The following is a 16,191-nucleotide window of genomic DNA, read 5'->3' as shown; positions in this document are numbered from 1 at the left end:
CATTATGGTTTCTCTTCAATTTTTATCCAAGCAATAGTCAAACTTTAAAGCCACTCACTTAAAGCACTTAAAGCACAATGTTTATGTGAAATTAAATTTGATTTAGGCAACAGGATCATGATACCAGTAAATATCAAACACATAACCACCACTCTTAAAACACTTATTTAAGTGCTAATTTTGGCGTAAAGTTTTTATTTTTTAGCTTTGTCTAGTCTGTAGCCATACATTCTCATTTTAAAGAGGCATTGTAATGACCCAATTTACAAACATATTCTTTCTGTTGTTTCTTTAAAAGCTTAGAGTTTTTGATTAGTTCTTAATATCGAACAATGCAGTTTCACTGCATATTGTTTCTCATTAAAGAAGCATATGTCATTATGAGCCAGAACTATTAGGTAATTGGCTAACTTGATTTTAAATTCAAGAAGGCAGACTCTTTTTCTTTCCTTCTCTCTCCCAATCATATGCCAAATATCTAGCATACAGCCTGATCTATATTAGTCCTTACTAAGCATTTGTTATACAAATATATCAGTTAAACAATTACCCTAAGTATATCTCAAATAATTAGGTAATGAGTGCTTATATTTTTATAAAACAGTGTATATTAAGTTGTGGGTTTTATTTTTCAAAATCATTTTCCAAATATATCTTATTTGAGCCTCTTACTACTCTGGCATATAAATAAAGCAAGCATTATTATTTGAGAAATGAGATGCCTTTAGTTGAAAAGTTGTCTTTTTGCAAAACCATTGTGTATGTGCATGTGTAATAAGCAATATCTAGCCTAATATCAAGGCCTTCCTTTTCCAATTCATTCATTCCAAATTATATTACAGGCAGTAGTATAAATCTATAAAAGAAATGTGATTATATCTGTCTTGGATTCAAGTTCAAACAATTGTAGGAGATCAGCAATTCTACCTCTAAGAATGTATGGGGAGAGGATGCTTATGTGTAACTGTGTTGTACTTTCAAATCACCAAAGTACTGTTTATAATAATAAAATGTTATAATAAGCTGCAATGATTGAAACTGATAAAATACAAATATGTATGTAATAGAATTATATGCAGCCACTTAATGTACCAAAAAGATGTTTTATGAAGTGGAAATTATTAAAACATATTACAAAAGAAAAAACAGCAAGAGGCATGAATACATTTTTATGCTATAAATGTATGCATAGACTAGTTAAGTGGAAGACAGTACAGTATCTCAATTGAAAGTTCTGAATCTTGTCAGATCATTTGGCTCAAATCCCAGCCCTACCACATCCAAATAGGATTACATTTAACTAAAAAGCATTTACAAAGCAAAAGAAAAAATTAACAAAGTGAAGAGACAACCTTTAGAACAGGAGAAAATATTTGCAAACTATATGTCTGATAAGGGGTTAATATTAAAAACATGTAAGGAACTCAAACAACTCAATAGAAAAAAAACAAGTAATCCAATTAAAAATGGACAAGATGTCTGAATAAACACATCTCCAAGAAGACATACAAATGGCTAATGGGTATATGAAAAAAATGTTCAACATCATTAATCATTAGGAAAATGTAAATCAAAACTGCAATGAGCTATTACCCCACTCCAGTATGAATGGCAACTATCAAAAAGTCAAAAGATAAATGTTGGTGCAGATGTAGAGAAAAGGGAACTGTTTCATACTATTGGTGAAAATGTAAATTAATACAGCCATATAGAAAATAGTAAAAAATTTCCTCAAAAAATTAGAGCTAGTGCCATCAATCGCACTACTGAGTATACATACAAAGGAAATGAAATCAGTATGTCAGAGATACCTGCACTCGTATGTTATATTATCCAACTACCCTACTACTGGGTATGCCCCAAGTAAATGACATCAGTATGTTGAAGGGATATCTGCAGTCCAATATTTATTGCAACATTATTCATAATAGCCAATATATGAGATCAACCCACCATCTCCTAGCTATGTGTTCTTGGCAAATAAAATCCTACTTGCCCTTCCCATCCATTGACTGGGCTAATAATTTAATCTGTCCCATGGAACTATTGTGGAAATTATATGAGACTGTATCATAAAGAAAGCAGTCAGATAATGTTGATTATATGGCTCTCATCACTTAAATATATAGTATTTAAAATTAATTATGTAAAATTAATGATTTTAAGTAACTACCACATTGGAATGCAGAACACACTGACCCTGAGATAATGAGCCAAAGTATAAAAATTGTAACCTGTAATCTGAGTAGTTCTAAAGGTTTGTAATTGGTCTATTTTTCTTTGTTTCCTCTCTTCAAAATTCCCATCCCTTTTTCTATGAAGGATGTTTTGGGAAATGCAGCAGAGTGCACGTAAATAGAAAAAGCAACTTACCTTTTTACTTTTAATTTTTTAAATTCTATTTTTAAAATGTTTTATGGATTTAATAATCATTTTAACTTTTTTATTTTCAAAGTCAGAAAAAAAGTTCATTTTATTCTTTATATTTTCAGTTTGTTCTTGTTCACCACAAAGTATTGCAAGACAGAAAATATATTGGAAGAATCAGTGAACAATCAAAATAAATGTATTTCGGTATATTTTAAAATGTCCTTCTATGAAAAGTGTACTGTGCTGTTTTGTAATGTTTTAATCCCTTGATTTATATTTGTTTTCTCTTGTTAGAAAACAGTTTCATATGAAGATTAGAAACTCAAATTTTCTCAAGCAGAGATAATATAGGATAATATGAAGAATTTAAATGATAAATTGCTGCTGAGAAGATCCCAAAGTGCCAGAAAGGACCACTTGATAACATATAAAATATATAGAGCAGAACAGACCTAGATTAAAGATTGACCGCACATAACTTGGTCAAGTCAGAGAGCCTCTGTGAAATTCAGTTTCCTCCTCTGTTAAATAAGGATGAGAACACCCATCAATCAACCAATCAATAGATAACTGGTATGTATCAAATGGAGGCAAGCACAGTTAAGTTACCTGCTTTGAAAATACGAGGCTCAACAATTGTCATTTCACCACTCAATTCCCTTTCTCCACATTATCATGATTGCTAGATGATTAGTGTTATTAGGTCAATTAGTGCTCTCATGGAAGGAAAAACAAATATTCAGCAAGTACTTTTCAGTACCATTATGAAAAACTGCCAGCTGATATTTAAAAAAAATCTCTGGTTTCAGGAGAGGTAACTGTGAGATGTGACTAACTTTTCTTATATTTTAGATAAGAACGGCATGAAAAAATAATGCAAAATTATTTGCAAAAAAAAGTATCTCTTTCAACAGAAACATTTACCTTAATGTTAGGAAAACATGCACTAAGTATGTTTAAATTCAAATGCCCATTAAATTAACTTAGATAGTCATTAAGGGGAAAGATTCCCTCCTATACCCCAGTCACGATGAATAAGCTCTACATAATTACAATAGAAATAGGCTAGATATAAAATGTTGTCTCCATATATTACGTACAAATAATGAATTACTAAATGTTCAAATAAGAATATTTTCACAGAAATGTGATTGTGTTGAATTAAGATTGGCAATTATTAAATTTTTTGTTATTTTCATTACATTACTTTGGTGACCACAATGTATTTGGTTTCTGATATATGAAAGAATTGCATTTTACCATATAATTGGGCATTATCTAACCTGATAAAAATACTAAATAGTAAAGAAATACTAAAAGTAGTTTTAGTAGTAACAAAAGTGTAATAATTTTTAGTAATAATAACAGTAATAATAATAAAGTGAACATACCTGGAAATAACTGTTTTGTTGGGGCACTGAGTTGTGCTTGCTTTGAAACTCTGTAAGCAGTATCTGAGCCTTTAGAATTCTTTCTGTTTGTGCAAAATCCCGTTGTTCTTGATATTCCCTCTGGAGAATTGTGAAAATCTAGTGCTTTTAGTACATCAACTGGAGCAGCTGAAAAATAAGCAAACAATAAAAAACCAGAATTGAACAGCGATCTGATATAACAGTGAGTATTTTTAACACAGGATAGTATGTCATGTCATACTTTGAATCTATTTATCACTTGCCATGCTTCCCTAACATTTAGGTGGGAATTTGGGGAGTGGGGCAGCAGGTAGTAATATAAACCATAACATTCTCAAATTCAAAATATCTCAAATCTGGAATCAAATTATGGTTAAGCAACACAGAAGGGTTGTCTGTGAGTGTGTGTGTCTGTGTGTGTGTGTGTATGTGTGTGTGTACATAGGCATATGTGCATCTGGAATTTAAAGTTTCCTATATATGAATTTATAAACATTCATATGTATCTCAATTATAATTTATAAAATATTTAATAATTCAAAGTAATAACATTATGTAGAATTAAAGTGAAAGCCAGCATTTGTAAATATTTCATTTTCTAACAGAGTTACAAATAAACTATTCATAATCTAAACAGAGGTGATTTTGAAGATTCAAATGTACAATGGATATTATATGTAAACTCTGTAAACTGTGCACCTACTTAGTCATTTTATATACACAAGAGAAGTTGAAAGAAAGGTGTTAAAAATATAGGTAGCACAATACAATGCCTTTTTCAGTGCTTTCCTGAGTTAGTTATTTACAAATTATATACAGGTACTTATGTATGCGCACAAAGGTGTATGTATGTATCTACCTATATGTAATTTATTGATTTTTATTATCTCAACTTACCAGTCACTTCATGGATATTACTCCATACTTCATTATTTAGACTGAAAGTCCCTGGAGATGAGTAATTTAGTAATTGTGCCCCTCCACATTTTTATGTAGTCTTAGGGTGCGTAAAACTAGGCTACTTTTTAGTGGAAGCATAAATTTCCCAAATCTAATTCATTCCAGGTACTTGGTAGCTACTGTGACGTGGTCAATATAAAATATGTTTGGAACCTTAAACTTTCCCTTTGTAAGTGTGACTGATTTGTATAAACAGCTTTATCGGGTTATAATTCACATACCATAAAAAACACCCACTTAAAAGCAAACAGTGGTTTTTGGTATATTGTACTATTATTATTTTTAATTGTGATCAATACATATAACATTAAATTTGCCATTTTAGATTTTTTAAGTGTACAATTCAGTAGCATTAATTACACTCACAATATTGTACAACTATCATTATCTATTTCTGAACATTTTTCATCAACCAAACTTCATCACCATTATGCAATAACTCTTCATTCCTTCCACCTCCTACCTCCTGACAACCTCTTATATACTTTCTGTCTCTAGTTACTCATTCGAGAATTTTCATTTAAGCGGACTCATACAGAAGTGCCATATGACCCAGCAATTTCACTCCCACATATATGCCTAAAATAATTGAAAGCTGGGACTCAACCAAATATTTGAACACCAATGTTCACTGCAACGTTATTCACAATAGCCAAAAAGTGGAAACAATCCAAGTTTCTTTCAACAGATGAATGGATTAACCAAAAGTATCCAGTCATAAAAAGGAAAGAAGTCCTGATACATGCTACAACATGGATTAACCTTCAAAACAGTACACTACACGAAATATGCCATTTAGAAAAAAAAAAAAGAAAACACTTTATCTTTTTTAGATCTTCAAGTTGTCTGGTCCATAATTACATATATATTTAAGTCACTAAGCAAGTCAGGACATGAATAATGCAGTTCAAGTATTATTTTAAAAACAGACTTTAGAACCCATATTACTCAATGTACAGTTAGTCCTCACTTAATATCCTCGATAGGCTCTTGGAAACTTCGACATTGAGCAAATCAACTTTAATGAAACCCATTTGACCATAGGCTCATTGATATAAACTAGAGTTAAGTTCCTACAGTCTATTTCTGGTCACAAAAAACACCACCAAACTTCTAAATAAAGACTGAAAACACTTTTCATATTGAACATTGAACTAAATGTGAGCTATACAGACATTTAAGAAAGATTAATGAAAAATGAAATAATTATTTATCCAATTTTTGGTGAATCAGTGAATGATGGCGGTCATAGTAGTGCTGGGTTAAATTAAGGTACAAACGTTTGAAAAGTGAAAATTGTAAGGAGCATGTCCTCCCACCGTGCAGTTCAGCATCAATCACAAATATGATGAGCTCTGAGTGCTTTTGTACGTCATTATTTATTATGTGCATTTGGATAATTATGGTAGAGTTTACAGATTTTTATTTGACAACAATTTGTATTCATTCATTCATTTGTTCATTCATTTTTCAACCTGCTTATCCCAGTTCAGGGCCCCAGATGGCTGGAGCCCAACCCAAACATTCAGGACGCAGGGCGGGAACCAGTCCTGGACAGGACACCATCTCATGGTAGGGCACATATACCCACTCAAACAGACTGGGACCATTTAGAGACAGCAATTCTCTGTACACATTTTGGGGATGTGGAAGGAAACCAGAGTGCCCAGTGAAATCCCACGCAGGCATAGGGAGAACATGTAATCGCCACATAGTGGCCCTGACTGGGAACGGACTTTTTTTTTTCTTATCAACATTATCACTGAACGAGTTGAACAAAACAACATTATTTGAGGACCTGCTTGACTTATGTTCTATTGGCTTCATACCTATATTCAAAAACAAGCAAAACATTCAGTGTAGACCATATGCTGGCCAAATATCATTCAGCATGCCTGAGATATAAAACTTATAATGATGTTCGAGAACATTTTTTTGCACTAGTCCTGCTTGCAATGGCTATGTTTTTAAGCCAATAGGATAACTGTTTTATATGTGTTCTTTTCTCTTACCTCATAAGTAAGAAAATGCTAATCATAATAACTGCCAGGGACAGCCTAATATGTGCCAGTCTCTGATCTAAGTTCTTTACAGGGATTAACCCTCACAAACCACATGTTCTTATCCCTCCTGTGCAGACAGAGATTTGAGAACCAGAGAACAAAGATTACTCCTAAGAAGAATGCATCCCCACTGTCATAATCACAATTGGGCAGAGGTAAATAATACATAAAATGGACACAAAGTCTACAACGTATCTATTTTGTTTGTTTGTTTGTTTATTTTTGAGACGGAGTCTTGCTCTGTCGCCCAGGCTGGAGTGCAGTGGCGCCATCTCGGCTCGCTGCAAGCCCCGCCTCCCAGGTTCACGCCATTCTCCTGCCTCAGCCTCCTGAGTAGCTGGGGCTACAGGCGCCCGCCACCACGCCCGGCTAATTTTTTGTATTTTTAGTAGAGACGGGGTTTCACAGTGTTAGGCAGGATGCTCTCGATCTCCTGACTTCGTGATCCGCCCGCCTCGGCCCCCCAAAGTGCTGGGATTACAGGCGTGAGCCACCGCGCCCGGCTACAACGTATCTTTTAACACCATGACCTTATCCAAGTGTTCACTCCTCAAAAAACAATACAAGTAGAGACATATAATAAAGGTATCAACCAAGCTTTTTTTTTTTTTCCAAAAAGGCATTTCAAGTTACAAAAAAGTAAAACTCCATTAATTAAATCCTTAAGTTTATTTTATTTCAAGTGAACTAAATAATGAATTAAGCTACTTTGAAATTCTGCCTGTTATTTGATCTCATAATCCTCATAGATATTGCGTTTAATAAATTGTCATTAAATGGATTCTACTGTTTTATACACATACATACATATATGTGGGAAAGCTATTCTTTATATTTTGCTAACTGCAACTGTTCAAAGATTAAAAGAAGTAATTTTATGGCTAAATATGATATATGAAAAAAGTAAAATGTCCATATTCAAAGCAATTCTTAAATGACCTTAATATTTTAATTATCTCTATGTTGCCAACTGCTGGCACAAACCATGTGTATGCAATTCAGATGTATCTAATTCAGCACACTGTTTTGTTCAATTATATTTTCCTGTCCTTTATTGAATATATATAGGTTTATTAAGTGGGAGAATAGAATATCAGAGCCCAATGTGCTACTAAAATAGCCATTTAACTGGGTTCCATACTTTTTCCCATCAATCTTCATTCCACCAGCTTGCTTAAACTTCCAAAAATCCATGTCTCATGTCACTCTGATGTTTAAATTCCTTCAAAGAACCCCACTGACTCTCAGATGATTTCCACATTCCTTGAATATACAATTTGGATATCTGGACACTCCCACTTATCCTACCACTCTAAGCTCACTGAATGTACAGTCTTAGCTCTCATGAGTCCCTAATTCTGTCCTCATTCAGTGTTCTACCATACTAAACTCAGTCTTTCCAGAATCCACCATGTTCTCTGGCTTGCTTCTGGGCCTTTATAAACCCTACTCTCTGTTTCAAACACTTAGCTCCACCTCACCTGAAGGATAAGAATATACCTGATAATGCATCTTTTGCAGAAAACATTCTCTATCTCCCTAAGCTGGGTTAGATCTGCTAACCTCTGTTATAGCACCTTTCATACTTTTTTTTTAATTATTTGCCTTGTCTTTGCCAATTTTTGCAAACTAGTAAGGAACAGGTATACACACACAAACACAGAGAGATTATGAAAATGTTGGTTGAATGTGAAACACGATAATGTGAAAATATATGGAAGGAACTTCCTCTGAAATCCTCAGGCTATCTAGTGTCTAAGTAATTTTTTTTAGGTCCTAATATGTACTTTTTATTGTATTCTATTGACCTCTTAAACACCCCCACCCTTTCACTGATCAGTTTGATCCCAAGTCTTTGACCGTTTCTCTCTTGTTGCCTTCACCATCCATACAGATTACTGATGAAACATATCATAATACTTTGATTGTTTCATCTCTAATTCCTTCTCTAAGCTTCTTTGCACACTCCCATGACCAGTAGTGAACCACATCATTACAGTGTTAAAGAGCAAGACTGCTTCTTAAGTCCACCTCTGCCTCTTAGCATCTGTGTGACTTGGACAGATTACTTAACTACTCTGGGCCTCCGTTTCTGTATCAGTACAATGAGAATAACACAAATATTTACTTCAAAGAGTTTTTTTGTCAGAACTAAACTGGTTTTTGTAACAATGCCTTCGAATGATGGTGGGGAAATCTGTGCCTATGGGCATAGACCTCCATAGACCTCCTTGCTGCCTGTTTTTATATGGTACATGATATAAGAATAATTGCACATTTTAAATGGTTGAAAAATAAAAGGACAATATTTTATGACACATGAAAACTATATGAAATTTCAGCTTTCATAAATAAAGTTTTTACTGGAACATAGCCACACCCATTCATTTACATATTATCCATAGCTGCTTTTGTACTGCAACAGAGTTGCATAGCTGCAACAGAGACTCTGTGCTCACAACAGCTAAAATATCTACTACCTAGCCCTTTTAAGCTGAGTCCCGAGGGATAAATAGGAGTTCCTCAATGAAAAAGAGAAGGAAAGAAACAGCAGATATGGTAGCACAGATACAAAGAGAGTAAAGAGTTCAAGGAAACCAGCCATGCTTGCCCAGGGGGACATCGACACTGAGAAAATTTAGCTCTCCAGATTATCCCTGGATGCACCATGGCTGCTGAGGACCACTGGAGAAAAATCATATCTTCATCATGCATTCACTGCCACAAACTCCAAGAGATCTCCAATAAAAACTATCGACTCGCCCATCCTGACATTTATTACTAGAATTGGAATAATTTTCAGTTTCTAAAATGTACCTTGCTGTCTTTATCTGTAGATTTTTTCCAGTCCTTCCTCAATTGGTTAAGGACAGTTGACTTATTTTTCAATCCTGTCAATAGAATCATCTGAAGAGTTTATAAAACCTATGAATGCCTGGAACCCACCCCAGAACTAATAAACTAGAATGATTGGGTACAGACATCCATATTTTTTAAGTTTCCCAGATGAGTCTAATGTGCAGCCAGGGTTGAAACTTGGCGGCTTCAGACCTAGTCAACCTTTTAGTGTAAACCTAAGCATGCCTTATTCTAGGAGATTTATTCTTAGCTCATCCAAGAGGATGATGTGACCTCTTTATATGATCCCAGTGTCTTGTATTTCCCCTTAGGTCACCCTACACTATTTTGTTTGCTTGCTTAATTATGTCTTTGGCTCTAGGCTGTATGCTCTCGGGCACAGCACCTGTCTAAATTATGGTCATGATTTTCTTGTTACATACTCACATCAGCTAATATTTCTCTCTCTCTGTTAAGCATGTAATTTATTGTTTAACATCTGCCTCCCTTGGTACACTGTAAACCCTCTGACAGTGAACATCAGTGCTATTGATATTCACTATCAAATTGCAAAGACATAGCAGCTGAAGCACAGTAAATAATCAATAGAGAAATGTTTAATGGATGAATAAATGAGTAGCCACAATCTGTCTCATAGTTGAAGCATTTTTCGTACCAATTTGAGATGGGAAAGGAAGAGGATTGGAAGTGACCTTTACCAAGAACTTGAAGAGGTTTCCAAGTTTGTTTGTTGTCATTGTTTGATTCAGGTGTGGCAAGAATATAGGTGTGAAGCAGCACGGTGGCTCACGCCTGTAATCTCAGCACTTTGGGAGGCCGAGGTGGGTGGATCACGAGGTCAGGAGTTCAAGTCCAGCTTGGCCAACATGGTGAAACCCTGTCTCTACCAAAAATACAAAAATTAGCCTGGCATGGTGGCATGCACCTGTAATCCCAGCTACTCCAAAGGCTGAGGCAGGAGAATCTCTTGAACCTCGGAGGCAGAGGTTGCAGCGAGCCGAGATCACACCACTGCACTCCAGCCTGGGACGGAGCAAGGCTTTGTATCAAAAAAAAAAATAAATAAATAATAAAATAAAATAAATAAATAATAATAATAAAGTAGCCTTCCTAATGTAGATATTTTCCCAACTCCTTGAGAGTCACTTATTCTCAACCTGTACCTCACATCACAGACTATATGTGAGGCATACCATTACGGAACTAATAAAAATAAAATAATACAGAAGAAAATTCTCAGCCATCTTCCACTGAGTCAAAAAACCAGTACTGCTACTATGAGCATGTGGTAGTGAGATGTAGGACTAACAAAAGAGAAAAGGATAGAAAATTGATTATTTCTTATAATTTTCCTACTACTAATATTCTGCTATATTTCAAAATCATGATAGCTCTTAAGAAAGAGTCTAAAAACTGGGACATGCCAAGCCTATAAACAATAATTAATAACTAGTTTCCACAGTAAGAACTGCCCAATAACTAATCCAAATTCAGTAGTTATTATTTCTATGACTTTGGATAAGCTATTTACCTCTCCAAGACTTAGTTTTCTCAATGTAGCCTCATTTTGAAAATTAAATGCTGTAAGGAATTTTAAACATAGAATAGTGTCTAATACATAATACATATTCAATAAAAATATTATCTAAAATTATTATGCCCTGAAAATGTCTACCTTTCTGAACATTTTTAATACCATCCACATTTCCCTAGAGCTATAATTAAATTGATTCCTGTTATCTGCTTCCTCAGACTACCTTGGGAAAGTTCTCTGCAGTTGAGTAGAATACTAAACAGTTTTGATCTCTAAATGTCCATTCAAAATCATCCATAAAAATTATGTCCTGCTTAGCAATATCTTCAGCACGTTCATATTGCATTCCAGATACAAACAACCTCAGGAGGTTTCCTGGAATTTAGCTCAAGCAACAAAATAGATCTTAAATCTATATTTTCATGCTCAGCACTTCATTACCCCCCAGTAGTACAAACGGACATTAATACACTGATATCATTAGCATTTTTCTCTTTTCATTATTTTTTCTTTGCATGGCATAGAAATTGATATAACTATAGTTTAAACACAGCAGGCCTCATGTAAGCTATTTATTAAAGATTTAAAAATGTAATATTGTAGACCCTTTCCCCTGACACTATTCTTTCATTTATTGTAAATACATATATTCCACATACCAACCACGAATTATATATGAATATAAAATATTAGAAAATTAAGCACATTGACTTAAATACTCCCATATTTAAAAAGATACAGAAGTTCATATTTAAATGATGATGTGACACAAATAATGCCAATAAAAATTACGTAAACTTCCTACCCTCAACAGAACCCTTTTTGGATGAAATTACCAGATGTTTGACTTACATGCTACAATCTAATCTTTCTAGTCAACATAAGTGCAAAATTAAAGAAATAAACTACTTAAATACATTAGTAAATTGTAAGATTATATATGAAGCCCTTACAGTTCTATAGTTTACATTAATTACTACAGGACATGGGAAGTGTTCCATAATACTATTTAGAGTTCAATTTTCCCCAAAGGGTTCTATAATCAACTAAGATGTATTGTAATTAATAATGCTCTATTTACTTAATATATTTCTCCACATATACACTAATATACACACAAATGCTACAAATAAACAAATGTGAGCACAAAATGGCTTAAGATTTTGATAGGCACCTTGAAAATCTGTGTATTTTATATTCAAACAGTGAAGAGCACCAAACTGAGAATGACATAAGAAAGACAATATATATCAGTAACCTGGAGTTTTAGGAATGTTAGAGTTAATTTCATCAAACCAAACACATAACAAGCCTATTAGTACTACCTTTTCAGAAAATAGAAATCCAGTGAACAAATGTAAATGTATTTTCTTACAATTCCAGGAAAATTCCAGTTTAAAACAAAATGAACTGCATAGTGAAATTCATAATTAGAAAGGTCAATAAAAATACATAGTAAAATATTCTGAAGTGTAATTAATGAAAAAGTGTGATTTCCAGCAAAATCAATTGCATCAGCATCCCATTGTTGCCTGTTTATAATTCTAATCTATTTAGGGATTGAGAGAAATAGTTGACCCTTGAACAATACTAGTTTGAAATGTATAGGTCCAGTTACGTGTGAATTTGTTTCAATACATAAATTTAAAACACATTTTTGGAGATTTGTGACAATTTGAGAAACCTTCCAGAAGAACAAAGTAGGCTAAAAATATCAAAAACATTAAGAAAAAGTTAAGTATGTCATGAATGCACAAAATATATGTAGATACAAGTCTTTTATGGTTTACTACCATAAAATAGAAACAAATAAAGTATAAAAAGTCAAAATTTGTCAAATCTTATGCACACAAACACAGATCATACATGGCACCATTATACGTGGCACTATTCATAGTGGAGAGAAATGTAAACAAATGTAAAGATGCAGCAATAAATCAAAACTGCGTAAGATTAACTGTAGTGCATTCTGTACTACCGTAATCATTTGTTAGCCACCTCTTGGTGCTATTGCGGTGAGCCCAAATGTGGCAAGTATCTGCTTAAATATCATTTCCATATGAGCAGTGGATCTCTCTAGTAAATTGCCTATCTGTGTAAAAAGTGATCTCTCAGGTTTCTCGTGTGCTTTTCATCACATTTAGTGTGATATTGTAAACCTTGGAAAGAACCAGGGAACCTATATGAAATACCACTAATGTTTCACATACTCCCAAGAAACAGAGAAAAGTCATGACACACACACACACAAAAAGTTGAATTGCTTGATTGAGGTCTGCTGTGGTTGCCTGCCATCTCAAGATAAATGAGTCCAGCATAAGAATCATTGTTCCAAAAAAAAAAAAAGAAAACCAAAAACCAGAAAAAGAAAAAAACAAAAGAAAGGAAATCCGTGAATCCATCACTGCATTTATGCTAGTAAGTGCAAAAGCCTTGAACTTTTGCAAAACATCTTTTTTAAAATCTTATATTGAAAATGCAGCTTTATGTGGGTAAGGGTGGCTATGAGAAAGCCATTATGTAACTATGAAGTTCAATATGATTCAAGAAAAAGTGAAGTCATTATATGACAACTCGAAGCAAAAGCAAGGTGAAGAATCTAAAGCTGAAGAATTTAATGCCAAAAAGGGTGGTTCGATAATTTTAGAAAGAGGTCTGGCTTTAAAAATGTCAAGATAACAGGAGAAGCACCTTTCGTTGATGAACAGGCAGCAAACCATTTCCCAGATACCATTAAGAAAACCACTCTGGAGAAAGAATAGCTGCCTGAACAGGTTTTTTAATGCAATGAAACAGCCCTATTCTGGAAAAAAAAAAAATTCCACCAAGGATATTTACTAGTAAGAAAGAAAAGTGAGCACCAGGATTTAAGGTAAGAAGAAATAGGCAAATTCTACGGTTGTGCAAATTCAGTCAGGTTTATGAGGAGGGCAGCCCTTATCTATAAAGTTGCTAACCCCAAGCCTTGAAGGGAAAAGATAAACAGGAATGCCTGTCTTTCAGTAGTACAACAAGAAGGCTTGGACAAGAACCCTTTTTCTGGAGTGGTTCCATCAATATTTTGTCCTTGAAGTCGGAAAATACATTGCAAGTAATAAACTGCCTTTTAAAGTTCTTTTGATATTGGACAATTCCCCTGGCCACCCATAACCCCATGAATTCAATGACAAAGGTGTTCAAGTGGTCTACTTGTCCAAAGTACATCTCTAATTCAACTTCTGTGTCACGGGGTCATAAAGATCTTTAAGGCTCACTCACATGGTACTGTATGGAAAGCACTGTCAATGCTCTGGAAGAGAACGCTGATAGAAAGAACATCATGAAAGTCTGGAAGGGTTACACCATTGAAGATGTCATTATTGTTACAGAGAAAGCCTTGAAAGCCATCAAGCCTGAAACAACAAATTCCTCCTGAAGAAAACTGTGGCCATATGTTATCCATGGCTTCACAGGATTTGCAGCAGAGCCAATAAAGGAAATTAGGAAAGAGATTGTGGATACGGCAAAAAAAAAAAAAAAAAAAAAAAAATGTGGAGGTGTGGGGGTAAAGGGTTTCAAGATATGGATCTTGGAAAAATTCAAGAGCTAATAGACACCACACAAGAGTAATTAGCAGAAGACAACTTGATGAGGATGAATGCTTCCAAACCAGTGTCAGAAGATGGGGAAGAAGAAATAGAAGAAGCAGTGTCAGAAAACAAATTGATATTAGACAATCCGGCAGAAGTGGTCTGATTATTCAAGACTGCTTTTGCCTTCTTTTATCACATAGACCCTTCTATAATATGGTCACTACAATTAAAGCAAACAGTGGAGGAAGGATTGGTACCATATGAAAATATTTTTTAGAGATAAGAAAAAGCAAAAAGTCAGACACCAATTACAATGTGTATCCCTAAAGTTACACAGGTGTGTCTGCGTCTCCTGCCCCTGCTTCCACTTCTTCTGCCTCTGCCATCCCTGAGAAAAGATCAGCCCCTTGTCTTCCTCCTCCTCAACATGAAGATGATGATGATGATAAGGAAAATCTTTATGATGATTCACTTACATTTAATGAATACTAAATATATTTTCTCATCCTTATGTTTCTTAAGAACATTTTCTGTTCTCTATTGTAAGAATACAGCATAAAATATATATAGCATACAAAATATGTATTAATCAACTGTTTATTTTGTCAATAAGGCTTCCCATGAATGGTAGGCATTAGTAATTAAGTCTTGGGGGAGCCAAAAGTTATACATGGATTTTCAATGCATGGGGAGTTGGCTCCTCTTACCCTCATGTTGGTCAAAAGTCAACTCTATATAAAATACATGATTCTGAATTTATCTTCGATTAAGGGCAATACTACTTTCTAGGTAGCCATCACCATGGCTCTCTTAAACCAACAAAACAAAGTACAAAATGCCGTTACCATTTCTACACAGCTGTCATTTCTCAGAACACCTGAATTAACATGCATAGTGTCCATCAAATAAGAAAAAATGCTTTACTGTGTAGAATTTGGCTGTTATATTTACTATACTATGTATAGTCAATACTGCATAAAATGCAATAACAAAGTATGGGAATTATTGGATATAGATGACCTAGATGCTGCTAACATCTAAAAGCTTAAATAATTTAAGGCAACATTTATACTCCAAAATTATCTAATTTTACATTTTATATAAAAAATTAACACAAACTCAGTATCTTTAAATGCACCATTGTTTTCTATATGAAAAATATTTGATTAGTACTAAAGAAAAAAATGAATCAGAAAAAAGATTATAGGGAGGGTTGCAAAGGCCTGGAAAATAATATCAAATAAAAAGAACAGGCAAGGCCTCAATAAGAAAATGATATTTGGGCAAAGTCTAGAAAGTCTTAGGAAGCTCCTCTATCCTGCTATTTTTGCAGAACAGGATTCTAAGCAAAAGGAAAAACAAGTGCAAAGAACCCGAGACAATAATTGGCCCAGAATGTTGAAGGAAATGCAAGGAGACAA

At 34.1% G+C, this 16,191-nt stretch overlaps 1 protein-coding gene across 2 annotated transcripts in view; it reads right to left on the bottom strand.

The window, feature by feature from the left end:
• The window catches only part of COL11A1 (collagen type XI alpha 1 chain), a 243,202-nt gene that overhangs the window by 214,260 nt on the left and 12,751 nt on the right, over positions 1-16,191 (bottom strand). For both annotated transcript variants that reach the window (XM_054450666.2, XM_054450675.2), the window contains exon 2: positions 3,762-3,929. In XM_054450666.2, coding sequence (XP_054306641.1) covers positions 3,762-3,929 — 168 coding nt within the window. The remainder of the gene's footprint in view (positions 1-3,761; positions 3,930-16,191) is intronic.

The sequence above is a fragment of the Pongo pygmaeus genome, chromosome 1 (assembly GCF_028885625.2).
Source record: "Pongo pygmaeus isolate AG05252 chromosome 1, NHGRI_mPonPyg2-v2.0_pri, whole genome shotgun sequence".
Classification (NCBI taxonomy): domain Eukaryota; kingdom Metazoa; phylum Chordata; class Mammalia; order Primates; family Hominidae; genus Pongo; species Pongo pygmaeus.
This window is presented reverse-complemented; position numbering and strand designations above follow the sequence as displayed.